The sequence below is a fragment of the Littorina saxatilis genome, linkage group LG11 (genome assembly GCF_037325665.1).
Source record: "Littorina saxatilis isolate snail1 linkage group LG11, US_GU_Lsax_2.0, whole genome shotgun sequence".
Classification (NCBI taxonomy): domain Eukaryota; kingdom Metazoa; phylum Mollusca; class Gastropoda; order Littorinimorpha; family Littorinidae; genus Littorina; species Littorina saxatilis.
The window spans coordinates 8007098-8030888 of record NC_090255.1 but is presented as its reverse complement, the minus strand read 5'-3'; the positions used below and the strand labels follow the sequence as shown (position 1 = coordinate 8030888).

Below are 23791 nucleotides of genomic sequence, written 5' to 3'. Positions count from 1 at the left end.
TTTTTCGACAGTTGAAATTCGTCTTTTTAGTTGTTTTTTTTATGGAAGTTTGTAATTAATGTGTCTTGTGATTATGCAGACCTTACCGTTTTACCGGTAGTTACGCTTTCTTTCGCTGTTCTGGATTTTTTATATTTAGTCAAGTTTTGACTAAATATTTTAACATCGAGGGGGAATCGAAACGAGGGTCGTGGTGTATGTGCGTGCGTGTGTGCGTGTGTGCGTGCGTGCGTGCGTGTGTGTGTGTGTGTGTGTGTGTGTGTGTGTGTGTGTGTGTGTGTGTGTAGAGCGATTCAGACTAAACTACTGGACCGATCTTTATGAAATTTGACATGAGAGTTCCTGGGTATGAAATCCCCGAACGTTTTTTTCATTTTTTTGATAAATGTCTTTGATGACGTCATATCCGGCTTTATCGAAAATTATTCCCCCCTCTGCTTCTTTACCTCTGTAAACTTGTAGAGCTAGTTATTTTTCGATAATGACCCAGCAACCAAACAAATAACGAGCCAGCAACAGCCTGAATCCTCGATAGTGCAATGGGTTGAGAAGCTGTTCTGTTTCGGTACTACTTTTGCGACTGAAAAGTTCCGAACGCTCTATACGTACGAAGTATACATCTCTGGAGCAAACAATACAAACATACCGCATTTAAATTAACAACTACAGGCCTGAACACATGAATCTCCATATAAAATCCATGAGTTCGGTTGTTTTCTGAATCTAGATCTGCCGTGCACAAACCGTTCATCACAAGCGAATTCCCAAGGCAAGTAACTCATACTCTTGCCGACAAGAGTAGTTCCCCTTCTTTTAACGCAGTTTCTTCGACAACACTGACTGCAATCCGACGGTCAGTTTTCAACAATATTTCATTTTATAAACAGATCACACGCAACCAAATGCACACATCTCATCAATTTAAACAACATAAAGCGGTTTCATACACTATTTTCCCCAGAAAACTGAACTTCATACAGTAATTAACGTTGGAACACGGGTGCAAAAGTTCGTCTGCTAGTCCCATTTGACGAAAGAACATTTTCCTAAACGAGACTAAAACATAAACAGAACACACAATATCTGCCTTTACCGCCACAGCAGAATAACAGCATATCTGTGTACTTGATTTTAGTCTAAAACAGGGAAACTGACAAGAAGTGTTAACAGAATGGAATGATTTGCACGGAACTATACAACCGCGCATTAATCGATCGCCTGCGCAGGTTGACTGGTCGAGTGATTCGGATTCGATCAAACTTTCGCACAAAAACTCCTGTTTTCTTTGAATAACTGAAGAAAGGAGGAATAAAGAGGTTACACACCTCGTCTCAGTGATTATTAAAAATAATGGTCTCAGTTCGCGGTCATGAAAAAGCTCGCTGAAGCTCGCATTTTTCATGATCCGCCAACTTCGACCATTATTTTTAATAATCACTGAGACTCGGCATGTAACCTCCACATATTGCGTTGAACCTACCTCCAATATATGTAACTCAAGTAAAATTAATGGAGACGATTTATCGAAAGTTATTTTAGTTATCAAAAGGTATAGCATCTCAAACAGTTCGGTTTCATATGCAGCTGCACTTCTGGGCCATTTGGTTTAAACAGTGTTTTATTTTCAAATATAAATTGATTGCAGACGAAGGTTCCCTTTCCGCATGAAGCCACGGAAATGACCGAACATTGAAAAACCCACGGACATGTAATATGAATTAGGAGAAAACTCGAGATAACCGGATGCTTAGTATTACGTCAATATGTTAGGAACCATATGACGTCATGACGTATCATGCTTGCCTACGTAGATTGTATGTTCGAAAGTCTGACTTCTGTTGGGAATTCGCGTGGTGAAGACTGCGGTAAATCTGAAGATAAGAGAACAAGGATTGTCTCAGAAGAAACGACGAAATGTTTCAGACCGGTAACTTCACTTCAACATTGCACTATACAATAGACGTTCTATGTGACAGGAGAGTTTGCTGATTTTGTGTTAAACATTGAAGAGATCGTCTGCTAGAATCAGAGATAGGTCGCTTCAGATTGCAGCTTCTGGAAATTTGCAAGGTTTGTTGCCTGTTAAAGAACTGGATTTTACACGTAATGTATGTCATGTACAGTAAGCAACAACAAAAACACACACAAAGCAAATGGCATCGTCTGTCGACTAGTCACAGCCTGTCAAATGGTTGTGTGATGTGTCTAGTGTGTTGGCGAAGTGTTTTGTGCTTGTCACTTCTCGCTTTCAGGCCTCACCGCTGGCTAGCACCGTCCTTTTCAGGACAACGCGAAAAGAGAGCAGCTTGCGTCAGTCTCTCCTGTCAGTACATAACCTCTCCACAGCAAGCCCTTTGTAGTGCCTCCATCGTGGCGACAGGCGTGAACTGGGTACCGAAAGGCCCCAGGCTGAACTACAAGGACTCGGAGGTGGTTGGCCCCTAGACGTGTGGCATGCAGGCCCACCGGCGTGTGGATACGCCCTAGTGCCCACGAACCAACCCCCAACTATGGGTTAAATAGCCGGGCAGGACAGGCTCGTCAACCCTGGAAGGCAGCTGTCCTAGGAGAAGATCACTCCAAAATTAAAACGAGGGCAGAGGAGGCTCACTATCCCTGCAAGGAAACTCCTCTAGGAGAAGGACCACTCCAAATTTAAACCCACGTAGTCCCCCGAAGACGGAAGACATCGGCCATTAGGCGGGGAGCAGACCGGATGTCTACGCTTACTACGACAAATGATTGTGTCTAGGTCGAATGTTCGTGATGGTGTCGCCTCTATGGAACCCAGCCAGGTAGAGGCGGTGCCGGGCTCCATGCCTCAAAGGAGCCCACCCCCAGCGACTGGCAGCTCCCACCCTTCTGAGATCGCCAGGGAAGGACGGAGTAATGCGACTGGCAACTTCACCCTTATGCATTGGAACGCAGAGGGAGTGAGAAACAAAAAACAAGACCTTCAACAATTCCTGAAGACCCACAGCATCGACATCTGCTGCGTCCAGGAAACTCATCTGAATGAGAACCACCGCTTCACAATGAGAGGGTATGAAAGCTTCCGTTTGGACAGAGCCGGTGGACCCAAAGGCGGCGTTCTTACGCTTGTTAAAAACACCATCCCAGCAGCTGAAGTCTACAGGTCGAACGATGACTCCTCGGAACTCCTGGGGATCAAAGTTTTCACCGAGGACAAAGCAATGACCTTTTTCAACCTCTACTCCCCTCCGACCAAACCTCTGCATCTTCAGCATCTTCAGCCTGCCTCCGAACATTGGCTCATTGCAGGAGATTTTAACAGCCACTCTCCTAGTTGGGGCTATGCTGAACTGGACAGGAAGGGTGAAGACCTTGAAGACTGGATGTTTGAAAACAACCTGATCCTCCTGAATAGACCGGATGACCCTCCCACCTACTACTCCAGGTCCTGGCGCACCACTAGCACCCCAGACTTGGCCATCGCTACAGACGATATTGCCAGCATCGCACAGCGAGAGGTGAACCAGCAGCTTGGAGGAAGCGACCACAAACCAGTCATCATCCAACTTCAAGAACAAGTGAGAACCACCAGGCAGAAACTGAAACCAAGCTGGAACTATAAGAAAGCCAGATGGAACGATTTTGAACGAAAACTGGATGAGAACTGCAGGAAACTAGATCTCCAAGACAAAAACCTGAACGACCAAGCGGAACACTTCACAGCAGCTGTCCTGAAAGCAGCAAAAAAGACCATACCTAGGGGACGACGCCGCGACTACAAGCCTGGATGGAATGACCATCTTCAACAACTTCATGATGCTGTCTGCACAGCCAGAGAAGCCATGGAGGAAAACCCAACTGATGAACTTGTGACAGCCCACAACAAAGCCAAAGCCGAATTCACCAAGGTGAAACTACAGCAACTCAGAAACAGCTGGCATGAGAAAACACAGTCCCTTAGCATGGATAAAGACACCTTCAAACTGTGGCAGCTCACCAAAACTCTGAACAACGACCGACCAGAGAAGAGACAGACAGTCTTAGAAGCCAACGGAGAGTTTCAGACGGGCAAAATAGCAGCCAACACCCTTGCCAGGATGTACCAACAAGACACCACAGTAACTTTGCCCAGAGAACGAACCAGAGCAGTACGAGAGCAGCTTCAACAGACTCTCATTCACGACAAGGCCAACAGTTGCATGTCTTCTGCACTCCGTATGGATGAGCTCGAGGAAGCCATCAGAGCCTTGAAATGCAAGAAAGCTCCGGGTCCAGACGGCATCAGCAACGACATGATAAAGCACTTTGGAAACAATGCCAAGCACGCCCTGCTGAAACTCTTCAACCACTCTTGGAGATCTGGTGCAGTTCCTTCATCATGGAAAAGGGCACACGTCATTCCAATCCTCAAGAAAGGAAAAGACCGAAAGAGCCCAGCAAGCTATAGACCCATCAGCCTACTTAGCTGCCTAGGAAAGCTGATGGAGAGGATCCTGAACCGCAGACTCATATGGCATCTGGAGTCCAACAACATCCTTGCCGCCACTCAGACAGGCTACAGAGGCCAAAGAAACACCGAGGACCAGCTGACGCTCCTGGCGCAAGACATAGAAGATGCGTTTCAGCAGAAGCACAAAGTGGTCGGCGTCTTCTTCGATCTCTCGAAAGCCTTCGACAGAGTGTGGAGGGAAGCCCTGCTCCTGAAAGTGCGCCAGAGCGGCGTCACAGGGAGGATGTACACATGGGTCAAATCATTCCTTCACGAAAGGTCGGCAAGAGTTGTCCTGGATGGCTACCACAGTGTGAGCGTCAAGATGAGGGAAGGTGTGCCTCAAGGCGGAGTAATTTCACCCACGCTCTTCCTCATCTACATAAATGACATCACCAGCGCCATCCCTCGCCATGTCTCCAACACGCTTCACGCAGACGATCTAGCCATCTGGAGCAGTGCTGAACACACCACCTCAGCCGCTCACCGAATCCAGGACGGTGTGAAACGCATCCACCAGTGGACCGAAGACTGGGGACTACAGCTCAACTGAGTCAAGTCCGTTGCGACCGTCTTCTCCCTGTCCACATCCAAAGAAAAGGTCAACCTCAAGTTGGGAGAGTCGGCTCTACCACAGGTCGAAACGCCTACCTTTCTCGGCGTCAAGCTGGACTCCCGCCTCACCTGGAAACCACACCTTGAGGAGATCGAGGCGAGAGGCATACGACGACTCGCAATCATGAGAAAGCTCTCAGGAACAACATGGGGCGCCAACTCCCAAATCCTGAAGACAGTGTACACTGGGGCGGTGAGGCCTGTGTTGGAGTATGCATCAAGCTCCTGGAACACAGCAGCCAGGACCAACAAGGCACGACTGGACCGAGTCCAAAACCTCGGCTTGAGGACTGTCCTTGGAGCGATGAAAACCACTCCCATCTCTGAGATGCAGAAGGTGGCCAACATCGAACCGTTGGAAGACAGACGACAGGCAAAGCTTCTGATACAAGGAGAGAAGCACAAGAGACTCGAGAGCCATCCGCTCCACAACAAGTTCCAAGCTCTCACCAAGAACCGCTTGAAGCGCCAGAGCCCCAACCATCAGCTAAAAGCACAGCAGAGGGAGAATGCTGACATCCTTCAACCCAGCCCTGACCAGTGCGAGAGGCTCAATCCAAAGCCGTGGTCTCCCCAGAGTCAGAGATTCCATGTAAGGATGTCCATTCCTGGCATCTCCGGAAAACAGCAACAGAGTGATGCAGCCCTCCGCTCCCTTGCCCTGGAAGAAATACACAGGAGGTACCCAGCCAGCAAGTGGACCCACGCTTATACAGATGGTTCGGCAGAGTGCGCAACCAAGAACGGAGGAAGTGGCGTCTTCATTCAAATGCCAGGAAGACCCCCAGAGACACTGACCACACCATGCGGTGTTCTCTGCTCCAACTTCAAAGCAGAAGTTGTTGCCCTCCATACAGCTGCAGACTTCCTCACCTCTCTTGAGGAAACCCCACCCAAGGTTGTCTTCCTCTCTGACTGCCTGTCCGCACTACAAGTCCTCACAGCCCCTGCAGAACACCTCGTGGAAGAGCTGAAGAAGTCCCTGAACGACTTGTCCCAGAAAGCCTCCGTAGTTCTGCAGTGGATTCCAGCGCACTGCGGTATCGCTGGAAATGAGAAGGCGGATGGTCTGGCCAAGGATGCAGGAAGACAGGAACAACCAGAAACCAGCCTGTCCTACCGAGAGACCAAAACCCTCATCAAGCATCGCTGGAAGACAGCATTCAAAGAAAGAAACGGAGGCTACAAGCCAGACCAAGACCCCATCCACCGCCTCAGCCGTGCAGAGCAGACTGCCATCTTCCGGCTGCGTACAGGGCACTGCGGCTTTAAAGCGCACCTGAAAAGGATCGGCGAAGCAGAGTCGGCATTGTGCGATTGTGGGGCGGCCGACCAGACAGTAGAACATGTATTGAATACATGCACAAACTTCATTCTGCTGCGGAACCAGATCTGGCCAGAAGGAGCTACACTGGAGACCAAGCTCTGGGGAACGTCAGAAGACCTGAAAGCGACGTTCCAGTTCACGACAGCAGCGGAACTACGACCCTAGACACAACCGTCGAACGCAGAAGAAGAAGTCGACTAGTCACAGAAACAAACCTGGCGAGGTATGCGTGTACTTTATACACGTGGAAGAAACCGGAACCATGCGTCTTTGTTATTATTCTGGTGTTAATGTTGCTGTCGTTGTTCTTCTTGCTGTTTTAAGTTTTGCATTTGAAATGGTTGTTGTTGACGTTGTTTATTCCGTTGATGGAGCCGTAACCATCTCTCTCTCTCTCTCTCTCTCTCTCTCTCTCTCTCTCTCTCTCTCTCTCTCTCTCTCTCTCTCTCTCTCTCTCTCTCTCTCTCTCTCTCTCTGTCTCTCTTGACCTGGAAGAAAAAAAAACCCACACATTGTCACAATGTGGATTGAAGATGAAGGGCGCTTTTTCTTGTTCTCTTAATATCTTGTACTTATTGTTTGCTTATCCCATGACCTGCCTCTTTGTCTCTGTTTGCTACGGAGGTGAATACGCTGCGTATTCCATTGTTACCGGAGCGTAATTCATGGTTACCGAAGCATTTTTCTGTAGTTACAGTGATTCCGATCAGCTGACAATAAGGCGTTTAAAATTGTACTTGTAACTCGCAATGTTCTTAGATTTATCGTAGAAGTATGGTTTTTGACTTGTTTGTTCCCACCACACAAAACTGGCTGAGATTCGATCCGAAATCGCTTTGACGTAAGCGGCACTAACTGCCGAAACACATGCGAGTACAGGTAGGACTACAGACTGAATACTTCCCTTCCATTTACAAGGATTATACCATTATCCGGAGGGAGGGAAAAAACAGCATGTCAAGATGTTGAAGCAGATTAAAATGATCATTTCACTGCCAAGATGCAGATAATTTACAAAGCCATGCACGTACAACCGCCCTGATATGGCCCTTCGTGGTCGGCTGGGCGTTAAGGCCCCCCCCAAAAAAATAGGTTGTTGACGGTAACCCGACCGACCCTATTTTTTTCGCGCGACCCTAGACTTTTTTTTGGTATTTGGGAAAAAAAATTAAAAAAATAAAAAAAATAACGTAAAACTATGGTTTTTTGAAAAAAAAAAAAAAAATCCCGACCTACCGACCCTATTTTTTTGACCTATGTTACCGTAAACAGACCTATTTTTTTTGTGGCCATAGCAAACAAACAAAGAAACAAAAATGCACGTACAATCAACAAGTGTTGTGGTTGTTCCATCACTGGAAGGTACAGCTAATCTCCGGCCTGGCATGTTGTTTTGTCAGAGCAGAACGTTTCATCCAGTGTCCTATAGTACCCATCCTTGAAATAAAATAGGCAGGTTGGTTTTAGGGCAGATTTGATTTCATACAAAGCCGGGTTTTCCCGTGTAACATGCCCCTAATGGCTTTGCCGTGAGGGCGTGAAACTTACATTTTCTCTTAGGGCACATTTTTTATGAGGCCGTTTATTGTAAAAAAACAAACAACAACAAAACAGTTATATGACTGGAACAACCATTCTAGTCCCTTGCCGTTTTCAATAAACAGATTGTTTTAATATAAGGCAGTGTTCGTACAGTGGAACCTACAACACAGACACCCCCCAAAATCAAACACTTGTCGTAAAATACACAGAGAATCTTAAGTTGTTTGTACTGTGGAACCTACAACACAGACACCCCCCAAAATCAAACACTTGTCGTAAAATACACAGAGAATCTTAAGTTGTTTGTACAGTGGAACCTACAACACAGACACCCCCCAAAATCAAACACTTGTCGTAAAATACACAGAGAATCTTAAGTTGTTCGTACAGTGGAACCTACAACACAGACACCCCCCAAAATCAAACACTTGTCGTAAAATACACAGAGAATCTTAAGTTGTTTGAGTCATTAGTAACGCAGTTTTATGACATGCCCCAACTGTTTCTTTACCGGTCCTGGATTTGTCCTTAACCATTGGCAATTGGTGCTTCTGTCGGTGCTCGCCTTGTCTTCGTGTTTTAGGCACAGTTGGCCTAGTGGTAAGGCGTCCGCTCCGTGATCGGGAGGTCGTGGGTTTGAATCCCGGCCGGGTCATACCTAAGACTTTAAAATTGGCAATCTAGTGGCTGCTCCTCCTGGCGTCTGGTATTATGGGGTAAGTGCTAGGACAGGTTGGTCCGGTGTCAGAATAATGTGACTGGGTGAGACATGAAGCCTGTGCTGCGACTTCTGTCTTGTGTGTGGCGCACGTTATATGTCAAAGCAGCACCGCCCTGATATGATCCTTCGTGGTCGGCTGGGCGTTAAGCAAACAAACAAACACACAAGGAAACAAACTCGCATCAGTCTCAAATAGCAATGTCTGCTAAAGAGACGATAATCAATAACCAACCAACCAACCAACCAACCTTACCGGGTACAAGGAAACAAACTCACATCAGTCTCGAATAGCAATATCTGCTAAAGAGACGATAATCAATAACCAGCCAACCAACCTGACCGGGTACAAGGAAACAAACTCACATCAGTCTCAAATAGCAATGTCTGCTAAAGAGACGATAATCAATAACCAACCAACCAACCTTACCTGGTACAAGGAAACAAACTCACATCAGTCTCAAATAGCAATGTTTGCTATAGAGACGATAATCAATAACCAACCAACCAACCTTACCGGGTACAAGGAAACAAACTCGCATCAGTCTCAAAAAGCAATGTCTGCTAAAGAGACGATAATCAATAACCAAGTAACCAACCTTACCGGGTACAAGGAAACAAACTCACATCAGTCTCAAATAGCAATGTTTGCTATAGAGACGATAATCAATAACCAACCAACCAACCTTACCGGGTACAAGGAAACAAACTCACATCAGTCTCAAATAGCAATGTCTGCTAAAGAGACGATAATCAATAACCAACCAACCAACCTTACCGGGTACAAGGAAACAAACTCGCATCAGTCTCAAATAGCAATGTCTGCTAAAGAGACGATAATCAATAACCAACCAACCAACCTTACCGGGTACAAGGAAACAAACTCGCATCAGTCTCAAATAGCAATGTCTGCTATAGAGACGATAATCAATAACCAACCAACCAACCTTACCGGGTACAAGGAAACAAACTCACATCAGTCTCAAATAGCAATGTCTGCTATAGAGACGATAATCAATAACCAACCAACCAACCTTACCGGGTACAAGGAAACAAACTCGCATCAGTCTCAAATAGCAATGTCTGCTAAAGAGACGATAATCAATAACCATCCAACCAACCAACCTTACCGGGTACAAGGAAACAAACTCACATCAGTCTCAAATAGCAATGTTTGCTATAGAGACGATAATCAATAACCAACCAACCAACCTTACCGGGTACAAGGAAACAAACTCGCATCAGTCTCAAATAGCAATGTCTGCTAAAGAGACGATAATCAATAACCAACCAACCAACCTTACCGGGTACAAGGAAACAAACTCACATCAGTCTCAAATAGCAATGTCTGCTATAGAGACGATAATCAATAACCAACCAACCAACCTTACCGGGTACAAGGAAACAAACTCGCATCAGTCTCAAATAGCAATGTCTGCTAAAGAGACGATAATCAATAACCAACCAACCAACCTTACCGGGTACAAGGAAACAAACTCACATCAGTCTCAAATAGCAATGTCTGCTAAAGAGACGATAATCAATAACCAACCAACCAACCTTACCGGGTACAAGGAAACAAACTCGCATCAGTCTCAAATAGCAATGTCTGCTAAAGAGACGATAATCAATAACCAACCAACCAACCATACCGGGTACAAGGAAACAAACTCGCATCAGTCTCAAATAGCAATATCTGCTAAAGAGACGATAATCAATAACCAGCCAACCAACCTGACCGGGTACAAGGAAACAAACTCACATCAGTCTCGAATAGCAATATCTGCTAAAGAGACGATAATCAATAACCAGCCAACCAACCTGACCGGGTACAAGGAAACAAACTCACATCAGTCTCAAATAGCAATGTCTGCTAAAGAGACGATAACCAACCAACCAACTCTGTTAGTGTTCTGATGTAAGTCCAGCAGTAGATAGGTTAAGCCTATTTTAACATACTGGAAACTGGTAATCTTCCAGTAGGTATTAATTTAGTTTTACTAAAGCCTGCTGGGACACAAGTAATGGGTTAGTGCATTTGTAAACAGGAATCGCTTGACAAGTGGCCCCCTTCATCCCCCCCTTCCTCGTCCTGATATGGCTCTGCGTAGTCGGCTGGACGTTAAGCAACAAATAAACAAACAAACAAACAAACCAACCAACCAACCTTACCTGGTACAAGGAAACAAACTCGCATCAGTCTCAAATAGCAATGTCTGCTAAAGAGACGATAATCAATAACCAACCAACCAACCTTACCGGGTACAAGGAAACAAACTCACATCAGTCTCAAATAGCAATGTCTGCTAAAGAGACGATAATCAATAGCCAACCAACCAACCTTACCGGGTACAAGGAAACAAACTCACATCAGTCTCAAATAGCAATGTCTGCTAAAGAGACGATAATCAATAGCCAACCAACCAACCTTACCGGGTACAAGGAAACAAACCTGCATCAGTCTCAAATAGCAATGTCTGCTAAAGAGACGATAATCAATAACCAACCAACCAACCTTACCGGGTACAAGGAAACAAACTCGCATCAGTCTCAAATAGCAATGTCTGCTAAAGAGACGATAATCAATAACCAACCAACCAACCTTACCGGGTACAAGGAAACAAACTCACATCAGTCTCAAATAGCAATGTCTGCTAAAGAGACGATAATCAATAACCAACCAACCAACCTTACCGGGTACAAGGAAACAAACTCACATCAGTCTCAAATAGCAATGTCTGCTATAGAGACGATAATCAATAACCAACCAACCAACCTTACCGGGTACAAGGAAACAAACTCGCATCAGTCTCAAATAGCAATGTCTGCTAAAGAGACGATAATCAATAACCAACCAACCAACCTTACCGGGTACAAGGAAACAAACTCGCATCAGTCTCAAATAGCAATGTCTGCTATAGAGACGATAATCAATAACCAACCAACCAACCTTACCGGGTACAAGGAAACAAACTCGCATCAGTCTCAAATAGCAATGTCTGCTAAAGAGACGATAATCAATAACCAACCAACCAACCTTACCGGGTACAAGGAAACAAACTCACATCAGTCTCAAATAGCAATGTCTGCTAAAGAGACGATAATCAATAACCAACCAACCAACCTTACCGGGTACAAGGAAACAAACTCGCATCAGTCTCAAATAGCAATGTCTGCTATAGAGACGATAATCAACAACCAACCAACCAACCTTACCGGGTACAAGGAAACAAACTCGCATCAGTCTCAAATAGCAATGTTTGCTAAAGAGACGATAATCGGGTACAAGGAAGCAAACTCGCATCAGTCTCAAATAGCAATATCTGCTAAAGAGACGATAATCAATAACCAACTAACCAATCTTACCGGGTACAAGGAAACAAAACTCATCAGTCGCAAATAGCAATGTCTGCTAAAGAGACGATAATAACCAACCAACCAACCTTACCGGGTACAAGGAAACAAAACTCATCAGTCTCAAATAGCAATGTCTGCTAAAGAGACGATAATCAATAACCAACCAACCTTACCGGGTACAAGGAAACAAACTCGCATCAGTCTCAAATAGCAATGTCTGCTAAAGAGACGATAATCAATAACCAAGTAACCAACCTTACCGGGTACAAGGAAACAAACTCACATCAGTCTCAAATAGCAATGTCTGCTAAAGAGACGATAATCAATAACCAACCAACCAACCTTACCGGGTACAAGGAAACAAACTCGCATCAGTCTCAAATAGCAATGTCTGCTAAAGAGACGATAATCAATAACCAACCAACCAACCTTACCGGGTACAAGGAAACAAACTCGCATCAGTCTCAAATAGCAATGTCTGCTAAAGAGACGATAATCAATAACCAACCAACCAACCTGACCGGGTACAAGGAAACAAACTCGCATCAGTCTCAAATAGCAATGTCTGCTAAAGAGACGATAATCAATAACCATCCAACCAACCAACCTTACCGGGTACAAGGAAACAAACTCGCATCAGTCTCAAATAGCAATGTCTGCTAAAGAGACGATAATCAATAACCAACCAACCAACCTTACCGGGTACAAGGAAACAAACTCGCATCAGTCTCAAATAGCAATGTCTGCAAAAGAGACGATAATCAATAACCAACCAACCTTACCGGGTACAAGGAAACAAACTCGCATCAGTCTCAAATAGCAATGTCTGCTAAAGAGACGATAACCAACCAACCAACCTTACCGGGTACAAGGAAACAAACTCGCATCAGTCTCAAATAGCAATGTCTGCCAAAGAGACGATAATCAATAACCTTACCGGGTACAAGGAAACAAACTCACATCAGTCTCAAATAGCAATGTCTGCTAAAGAGACGATAATCAATAACCAACCAACCAACCTTACCGGGTACAAGGAAACAAACTCGCATCAGTCTCAAATAGCAATGTCTGCTAAAGAGACGATAATCAATAACCTTACCGGGTACAAGGAAACAAACTCGCATCAGTCTCAAATAGCAATATCTGCTAAAGAGACGATAATCAATAACCAACCAACCAACCAACCTTACCGGGTACAAGGAAACAAACTCGCATCAGTCTCAAATAGCAATGTCTGCTAAAGAGACGATAATCAATAACCAACCAACCAACCTTACTCGCACCTCGCGCCCCCTAATTGGCGTAGAGGCGCGTCCCCCGGGTGGTGGATGGGGGAGCCTTCTCTACTAACTTCAGAGAGAAGGTCGCATCATTCTCGATGCCGTGAACCTAATTAGGTTCTTTTTCTTGTTTCTTCTCTATTTCTGCCTCCCCAAAATCCTTTTACTTTCCTTTTCTCACCCATAAAATTCTTCACTTATTTTCTAAAGTATGGTGAATCCCGAGTTTGTCATGTGTGACCAGGGGATGAATGGCTGACACCTTAGTATTCAGTCGTAAGCACATGCGTTTGGTTTCAGTTTGGGTCGACGCCAAATGACAGTTTTAGGCCCTTCCCTTGTCACGGGGGCTCTCACAAGGGTGACTGTGTATTTCCCACCTCATTGAGCTTACGTGTTATGACATCTTTAACTTTGTTAAACAAGAAAAGGAAAGACAGAGATTCTGACAGCGAGGATGAATCTAGAACTACTGCTGCTGCAGCAGGGGTACGGGGCGCTTGGCCCCGATTCCTCTTAGTTCATTTTGAGAGTGTTAGTCAAAGAAAGATTTCACCTTTTGTTCTCGAGAAGTGGTTTCAGGGGGTTTCCTCATCAGTTCAGTCAGTGAAACGCCAGAAGGATGGTAGCTTCTTGGTGGATTGCCCCACCAGGAAGGTATCGGATCTTCTTTTGTCCCGCCATGGTTCCGCCCTGAGCGTTGGATCGAGCTCCTTCACGATTTCCGTGACGAGCCACTCATACCTGAACACCTCTCGGGGTGTGGCACGCTCATACCACTTCCAAGGTATGAGCTGTGCGGAGTTGAAGGATGGGTTGGCATCACAAGGAGTTATCGACGTTCACAGAGTGTCCAGAACGGATAAAGAAGGAAAGAGAGTGGAAACAAACACTCTCTTCCTAACTTTCTGTACAGCTGTTGCACCCAAAAGAGTTGTTGTTCTGTTTGAAAGTATTCCGGTTTCTCTGTACATTCCTTCCCCTCTGCGTTGTTATCGTTGCCAACGGTTTGGCCACGGTAGCAAAAACTGCAAGGGGAAGGAAATGTGCAGAGATTGCACAAAGGAAAAACATGAGGGTGAATGCGAGGGACCCAAACGGTGTCACAACTGTGGGGGTAAACACTCCTCTGCTTCAAAAGAATGTCCCCAGTGGAAAACGGAGGAAGCCATTCAAAAGATGAGAACAACGGAGGGATGCTCTTTCGGTGAGGCGAAACAGAAGGTCATGTCCCAGATGGCACAGCCCTCGGTGTCCACATACGCCAGGGCTGTTAGTACTCCTTCTGCGACACCGACTACACCTTCGTCTCTTGAGAGCTTTCTCACTAAGGTGACTACAATCTTGGACACTCTCATTAAAAAGATTGATCGTCTTGAGACTGTCGTGGCAAATATTAACCAGGGTAGAGTAAAGGCGGCTGTTGCTGCTGATACCAGTGAGAAGGCGGCTACGGTTGCCGAGAGTGTGAAGGTTCAGACAACAGTTCCGACTGGCGTCACTAACGTCACGCAGGCGGCCGTGCATAAAGCCGCTAAAACCCAAACCAAATGGGGGAAAAAATCCTCCACTCATTCGGCCGGGTCTTCGGGGGTTGGGCGGACGGGTTCGATCGGCAGATCGGATCTTTCCTCCCACCCGCCAAGATCAAACTCTGAGGGAAGATCCTCGAGGTCTCCCAAGGCCAGGGTCAGGCCTGACTTGCCTACCCGAATAAAAAAGGGAGACAAATCGCTCATTTCTTTGACAAACCCTTTCTCCCTCTTGTCTGACGAGGGTGGGGAATCGGAAATGGATGAATCAAACCGGTTCTACCCTGCGTCGGAGGGGGGTGGAGGATCGGGCACTGAATAAAGTTTTATTTGTTTTTAAAATACTAAACCTTTTTAATGGCTTCTATAATACAATGGAATATCAGAGGTCTTAATGCCAATCAAGAGGAACTTCATCTCCTTTTGAAAAGTAATCCTATTGCAATCTGTTTACAGGAGACGCTTATAGGCCCTAACAAAAATATATCACTGCCTGGGTATAGCTGCTTATTGCGGTCTACAGGTCGCGGTAGTGCACTTTGTATCCGTTCTGATTTCCTTTTTAATCAGGTCCAATTGGACACTAACCTTGAGGCAATAGCGGCTCGCATTTCTTGTAATAGAGCTATAACTGTTTGTTCCTTGTATCTGTCGCCATCTACTACGGTCACAAAAAATGACCTAGAAAACTTAATACATCAATTACCAACCCCGTTCCTTTTGGTAGGGGATTTTAACGGCCATTCCCGACGTTGGGGGAGCGAATCTTCCAACATTCAAGGAAAGATTATCGAAGATGTCATCGATAACTTGGATTTATGCCTTTTAAATTCCGGAGCGGGTACTTTTTTAACTCAATCTGGAGAAGAATCTCATTTGGACTTAGCTATCTGCCACCCATCTTTATTTCTTGATTTGAAATGGTCTGTCCATTCGGATCTGTGTGGAAGTGACCATTTTCCCTGTTTTGTCAGTTTTGAAGAGGATCAGGGCGAGGAAGCCCTTCCACACTGGAAGTTTTCTAAAGCTAACTGGGATTTATTTCGTCTTTCTACTTCAAGACAAATAACCCCAGAAGTTCTAAATTCTGAAGACCCGGCTTTAACTTTTTCCACCCTTTTGGTGCAATGTGCAAAAGACAGCATACCCAAATCTTCCTCTAAACCCAAAGGTCCAAAAACACCTTGGTTTAACGAAGAGTGCCAAGCTGTCAATCAGGAGCGTAAACGAGCTCAACGGCATATGTTCCAATACCCTACGTCAGCCAATAAGATCGCTCACCAAAAACTTCGAGCTCAAAGCCGTTTTATTTACAAAAAGAGTAAAAAAGCCTCTTGGCGCAATTTTTGCTCTAAGCTTAATTTCAAAACTTCAAGCAAGAAGGTATGGCAGATTATCCGTAAGATTAAAGGTAAAAATCGTAAAGAGGTTGTCCAATGCCTCAAACAACATGGTCGAGTAATAACCAACAAGAAAAACGTGGCGAATATCTTGGCTTCAACAATAAATCATAACTCTTCTTCGGAACATTATTCTGAAGAGTTTCAAAAAGTTAAAGATAAATCTGAAGCTACACCCGTTTCCTTTGATTCTGCCAATTTGGAAGATTACAATTCTCCTTTCTCGATGTACGAGTTAAAGGATGCCATTCTAAAATCCAATGACTCAGCTACAGGGCAGGATGATATCCATTATCAACTTTTGGGTCATCTCCCTGAAAACGTCCTGACAGTTCTTTTAACTATTTTTAATCATATCTGGTCTACTGGAACTTTTCCTCCTGACTGGCGAAAGGCCATAATTATTCCCATTCCGAAACCCGGAAAGGATCATTCGGATCCAAATAATTATCGGCCGATTGCCTTAACCAGCTGTCTTTGTAAGACGATGGAGAGACTGGTCCATGAGCGGTTACTATGGCACTTGGAAAGGATCGACGCTTTGGACATAGTCCAGTGCGGTTTCCGAAAACATAAAAGTACAACGGATCATTTGATTCGTTTTGAATCGTTTGTTCGTAACGCTCTGGTAAGCGGAGAACACGTTGTGTCCGTCTTGTTCGATTTGGAAAAGGCGTATGACACAACGTGGAAGCATGGTATTTTATCAGATCTTAAAACCTTAGGGTTTGATGGGAATCTTCCCATTTTTATTTCAAATTTTCTTGCCGAAAGGGAGTTTAAGGTCCGAGTAGGTTCTACTTTCTCCGATTCTTTTGAACAGGAGATGGGAGTTCCTCAAGGGAGTATTTTATCACCGTTACTTTTTAACATTAAAATCAATAACATCGTCAAACACGTCCAGTCTGGCATCGACAAATCTCTTTTTGTTGATGATTTTCAAATTTCTGCCAAGGGAAGAACATTAGCTGGGGTTGAACGGCAGCTTCAGCTGTGTATTTCCAAAATTCAAAAATGGGTTCAAGAGAACGGGTTCAAATTTTCCCTGGCTAAAACAGAATGTATTCATTTCCACAGGAAATAACATCAAGTTCTTCAGCCTTCTCTTTTCATAAACAACCATAAGATTAAAGTTTCTAAACAAGTCAAATTTCTTGGTCTGATTTTTGACAGCAACCTTACTTTTTTACCCCACATCAAATATTTAAGAACCAAATGTCAAAAGGGTCTCAACGTTCTCAAAGTTATAAGTCACACGGATTGGGGGGCTGACAGGGCAACATTGCTACGTCTGTATCGGTCTCTTGTCCGTCCACAGCTGGACTACGGTTGTATTGTGTATGGTTCTGCAAAGAGAAATGTCCTCAAGGCCTTAGATCCCATCCACCATCAGGGTCTGAGAGTTTGTTTGGGTGCTTTTCGCACAACACCAGTGGATAGTTTGTATGCCGAGTCGCGAGAACCTCCTCTGGAGATCCGCAGACTTCGGCTTTCCATGAACTACTACCTAAAGCTAAAGGCAAATCCCGAAAACCCTGCTCATGAATGTGTTATTAATCCCATTCTGAAGGACACATTTTTAGCGAAACCTACTGAAATACCAACTTTCGGCATACGTATGCTTTCTGAATGTGAAAGGGCTGTTATAGATATTGATTCTGTCTGTGACGATCCTTTGACATCAAACACTCCACCCTGGCAGTTGGAAAACCCAACCGTCAATTTTTCCCTAACTTCTTTCAAGAAGAATGAAATCTCGGACTCTGTCTTTAGGCAGCTGTTTCTTGAGCAGTGCTCAAAGTACACAGAGTATGAATTTATTTTTACTGACGGCTCTCTCAAAGATGATTCAGCTGCTGCGGCAGCAGTTTCTAACAAGAAATTACATCAACCACTTCAACTCCGGCTCCCTAATGGTTCGTCGGTGTATTCGGCGGAACTTAGGGCCATCATCTTGGCATTAAAATTAATTTATCAATCCAGACATCAGTCTTTTTTGATTGTATCTGATTCGCTTTCAGCCCTTGAAGCGATATCCACCAGAAAGTTTACTCATCCTTTTTTAGTCGACATTCACGACCTTCATACTAAACTTATTTCTGAAGGCAAGATTATCAATTTTATGTGGGCGCCCAGTCATATGGGCATAAACGGTAACGAGGTTGCTGACAAGGCAGCAAAGGATGCTCTAGATTTGACGGTTCCTCGTCTCCCTGAGCAGTCTGTTCCTTTTACTGACTTGCGTAGGAAGACCCTTTGTTACAGCTTAAAACTCTGGCAAGACCGTTGGTCTGCCTGCACGGAAAACAAATTGTATAAAACTCTTCCTGACCTTTTAAAGCCACTTCCTTTAGTGGCTTCAAGTAGAAAAGAAGAAAGTGTTTTGGCCAGGTTACATACTGGTCACACTTATCTCACTCATGTTCATCTGCTTAAAAGAGAAGAGGCACCATGGTGCTACGCATGTGATACCGGTTTTACTGTGAGTCATTTTCTCACCGAGTGTGCTGATCTGTATGATCAACGAGAAAAGTATTTTGGCACCTCGAGCTTGAAAAGTATTTTTACAGAGGTCAGCTCTTCAGCTCTTTTTGGGTTTTTAAAGGAGTCTGGTCTTTATTTTAAGATTTGAATTTTAAAACAACCTAGTTTATTTGACATAGGGTTTTGCTTTGACTTTTTTGTTGCCTTCGGGTGACGTTGCGGATTTTATGTATTAGAAGTGTTTTAATCTAAAAATGTGCAATGATTAACTTGTGGGGTCCTGATTTGGCCTATTATGGTCCGCTGGACCCGAAAAGCAACAGCTAACTAACTAACCTTACTCGCAAACTCGCATTAGTCTCAAATAGCAATGTCTGCTAAAGAGACGATAATCAATAACCAACCAACCAACCTTACCGGGTACAAGGAAACAAACTCGCATCAGTCTCAAATAGCAATGTTTGCTAAAGAGACGATAATCAATAACCAACCAACCTTACCGGGTACAAGGAAACAAACTCACATCAGTCTCAAATAGCAATATCTGATAGAGACGATAATCAATAACCAACCAACCAACCAACCTTACCGGGTAGGTCAACCTGTGACAACGTCTAAGAATAAGAGATCCTTGCTGCACACGACTTGCAGTTGGAAACGTGGATGTCCCTTTCGGTTGACGTATGATCCACGGTGAATTGATGGTCCAGGAATGCAAATGTATGTGCCGTCAATTGCTCCCACAACCCCGGCTATGCCTCCCCTCTCCTCAAACTTCTCTGCCAGTGATGGAAGTTCATGTCGTTGTGACCACCTGATGACGTCTTCTCGCAGACTTGTAAGAATTTTGCACACAAGCTGAACAGTCCTACGCAGGCTCCCTTTGTTCAATCCAAAACGATCTGAAACACTTCTGAAGCATTCTTGGTTGCCAAGGAGCCAAATAGTCGCCAGAAGTTTTTTTTCGGCAGTCATGGTTCTCTCCTTTGGAAGATGAGGCGCCAGCCACTCACATAGCTCCTGTTGTCAAAACGCATTGTAATATCACGCATTGTAAACACCTATTCACGCATGATCACTACCCCCCCCTCCCCATCCCCTCACCATAAACACACACACATTCTATTTCTACTTATTTGTTTTTCTGTCTTTCTCTCTCGCGTATATCTCCTCTTATATTCTGAACACGCGTACTATAGTTGTTATTGTAAAGAAATAAACTCTTCACGCACATTATTGCACCCATTTTTGTACCCCAAATACAAACATTCATTCCCGCGGGTCCCGCAGTGGGGCACTGCGGTTATGAAATTAAAGGCCCCTCCTGTTTTTGGAACTGCAGGAGCTTTCTAGTTTGCTGTTAGGTAGATTTTTGGTTCCTCTTTCCTGTCATGCTCTCTTTTTCTTCATGAATTCTTTTCTTTTTTCTGCCTTCTTGCTCATTCACCTGTATTTTTTCCAAAAATCTCTTCTCTTGCCGCTTGTCTCGCGATTCATGTATAGTTTAATCTGTTAGTGTTCTGATGTAAGTCCAGCAGTAGATAGGTTAAGCCTATTTTAACATACTGGAAACTGGTAATCTTCCAGTAGGTATTAATTTAGTTTTACTAAAGCCTGCTGGGACACAAGTAATGGGTTAGTGCATTTGTAAACAGGAATCGCTTGACAAGTGGCCCCCTTCATCCCCCCCTTCCTCGTCCTGATATGGCTCTGCGTAGTCGGCTGGACGTTAAGCAACAAATAAACAAACAAACAAATTCCCGCGGGGATGTAGCTCAGTCGGTAGCGCGCGGGATTTGTATCCAGTTGGCCGCTGTCAGCGTGAGTTCGTACCCACGTTCGGCGAGAGATTTATTTTTTAGAGTCAACTTTGTGTGCAGACTCTCCTCGGTGTCCAAACACCCCCGTGTGTACACGCAAGCACAAGACCAAGTGCGCACGAAAAAGATCCTGTAATCCATGTCAGAGTTCGGTGGTTTATAGAAACACGAAAATACCAAGCATGCTTCCTCCGAAAGCGGCGTATGGCTACCTAAATGGCGGGGTAAAAACGGTCATACACGTAAAATTCCACTCGTGCGAATCACGAGTGCACGTGGGAGTTTCAGCCCACGAACACAGAAGAAGAAGAAGTTTCATTTCACTCAAACTTTACATGCCATTAAAGGCCCTTCACTTGGCTATTTCGCACACCTTTCCCATCAACGATTTCTTTATAGGATACAAGTGAACGCCGCCGACATCGACCTAAAAACTGAGTCAGGTACCAATTACAAATTTGACAACAATTACAATTGGGCGTAACTTTGCACATTTTGCATACGAGGAGAAAGCCACATCCTTCAATTTTCCCGAACAGATTGTTTTGTAGTTCTATTTTGCATGTATCTTGTGTTATGTCATTTCTATTGATTCAGATGTGGAGCGCCTGTTACAGAAATCTTTGACCCGAGTGTCAGATAGCGAAGGGCTTTCAATGGCATATAAAATTTGAATGAAATGACACGGGAATGCTTGTTTTTAACTGATACAAAATTGGGTGCTAATAATGTGTGTGCAGAGTTTAATTGCTTACAATGACAACTACAATACGCGTGGAAAAAATACACGAGGAAGGAAGACAGAGAGACAAAGTGTGGGGGTGGGGGGGGGTGCCCAGAGAATGTGTGTTTAGGGGGGGGGGGGGGGGCAATCATGTGTTATCTCGTATAAAATGACACGGGGATGAATGTTGTAGTTGAGGTACGAAAATGGGTGGATTACTTTTTGTGCAGAGTTGAGTTTTCTTCTCAACTTCTTTTCTTCTTCAACATGACGTGACGAATCATTAATTATATTACCTGAAAAGTTTCCCGCCTCATTCGAAAATGAGCCTTGAATTGGCAGGGAGCATAACGCGGCACTGTGTGTTCTACAAACCCCTCAATGAACACTTTAGGCCCATCATCTTTGTTTAAAGTTGAGGCAACCCCAAGAGCAATTATAACGGCAGTTCTCTGGGAAAGTAGTATTGTTTGAACAAAGGAATCGTCTGCCAATTCATCCAGCAACACAAGCCTGGCAACGTCGTCAGTATCCATAGTGAACTAAAGCGAACGGGGTACTCACTCCTAACCCTCCCCCTCTATCACTCAACCTTTATTGGCTGGCAGCAAGATCACAACAATGTTGCACGAACTCGACGAGAAATCCGACGGTCAAATCTGCCCCCCCCTCCCCCCTAAATAAAAAGCCAACACATCGCTTGTGTGCGTGTGTGTATGCACGTGTGCGTGTTTGTTAATATGTGTGTGTATGTGTGTGTGTGTGTGTGTGTGTGTGTTTGTTTGTGTGTGTATGTGTGTGTGTGTGTGTATGTGTGTATGTGTGTGTGTGTGTGTATGTGTGTGTGTGTGTATACGCGCGCGTGTGTGCGGAAGGGCGAGACAGACAGACAGAGACAGACAGACAGACAGACAGACAATAACGATATTGTCAGAACCGCCATAGAAAAAAGAAGATTCCAAACGCACATTTTGCTACGCGCAATTGAATAGGCATAACTGTGTGGTCAGGTCGTGTACAGTAAGATCTACTTTTGTGTGGGCCGGTGTCTCAAGTGTGTCGTGCTTTCGTCTCCCGCATTTTGATTTCTGTTGGTAAATTCCAGTGTAGCGTTAAGCTGAACAGTGATGATCTTTCAGAGATACCTCATTTGAACTCGGAGAAAGGACTGTGCTCTTCATTATTTGCAATTCGAAACCTTCAGTCGAGCTTCGATGGATTGACTGTGCGGAGTGACTCCCCTTGAATTGACTACCCCACGAAGGACTCGACGGTTCGCACATTTTCAAAATAAATGTGGCATATTTCTCGTGTTGTATCTTCACTCATCGGGGAGTCTGATACTAAATATGAACGGTAAGAATGCTCTGAACCCTGCACGTATTATATCCCCATCGTTTTTTCGTTCACATTTGCCCAACATGTTAATTTGCTGAGCGGGGTTTATGTCGTCTGCTAGGCAAGAACAATCGAACCACTGCAGTCTGCACTGTCACTGAGTCTGCACGAATGAGCCAGGTAGGCTGGTAATAAGTCTTATAGTTATATGGTAAGAACGTTCTGAACCCTACACGTTTTCGATTACGATTGTTCTTGCCTTGAAATAATAATTCGGAAACCATTCATTTACTGAACTGATGCAGTCGTATTTCAGTGTAGTCTGCTACGTATGACAGAGTCGATCGAATCAGTCTTCCAAATGCTGTGTACGTTATCGGAATAACACTTGTGTTTTCTGTTAGCCGCTGGGAATTGTATGCTAACTCATCATTTGGAAATGTGGATGATAAGCTACATGCCACTAACGCGGCATATTATGAGAAGAATCTATGCAAGTCGGCGAACATGAGATGAAACACAGCGGCTTCTATTTTTAGATCACTGGCACTGGCACAGGCACATGCAATCTGTCAGAAAAAAACCCACTTCTGCTTTAATTGAGAAGCAGGGAATTTATGGTCATTTGGTATTGTGGAGAATATAAGCTACATGTCATTAATTAATTCTGAGGATGAGAGTACAGTCTCACTTTGGCAAAGGGCGTAAGAATACGCTCTGTGGAAAAGTTAGCGCACTCCAAGAGTGCGCTAACAGATTTAAGCGCATCGCCATTTGCCAATCAACTGGTTCACATCAGTCATGTGACACCAGTACTTACTGACAATTATTTTTTTTATTTTTTATTATTCTCTTTTTGTACAGTTTTTTTTTTTTTTTACATGAATATGCTGTACATTACAGGACATCACCTAACCGAAAGGACAGAATCATATAACAGAAAAGCACATTTGGACAATTACAACATACATGAGGTGGGAAGATGGAATGGGGAGGGGGGAACAATTATTATTATTATTATTATTATTATTATTATTATTATTACAAAGATGTGACTAGGATATTTGTGTTGTGAAACACGTCGTGATTTTAACTTCCCTAAATATTGAATTGCGATGCTTTGGGGACAGGAGAAGCGTTATCACGGGTTTCGTGTGTTGCACGAGGAAATAGCTTTAGCTTGACATGAGTT

The 23791-nt window shown here is 44.3% G+C and overlaps 2 protein-coding genes across 2 annotated transcripts in view; both read left to right on the top strand.

Annotated features, from left to right (window-relative positions):
- LOC138979673 (ER membrane protein complex subunit 2-like) overlaps positions 1–23791 on the top strand; it is a 347725-nt gene that overhangs the window by 71763 nt on the left and 252171 nt on the right. The gene's annotated exons all lie outside the window — the stretch shown is intronic.
- Positions 5202–6569, top strand: LOC138980820 (uncharacterized). Its single transcript, XM_070353706.1, has one exon. The coding sequence runs from the start codon at positions 5202–5204 to the stop codon at positions 6567–6569; it is 1368 nt and encodes a 455-aa protein (XP_070209807.1).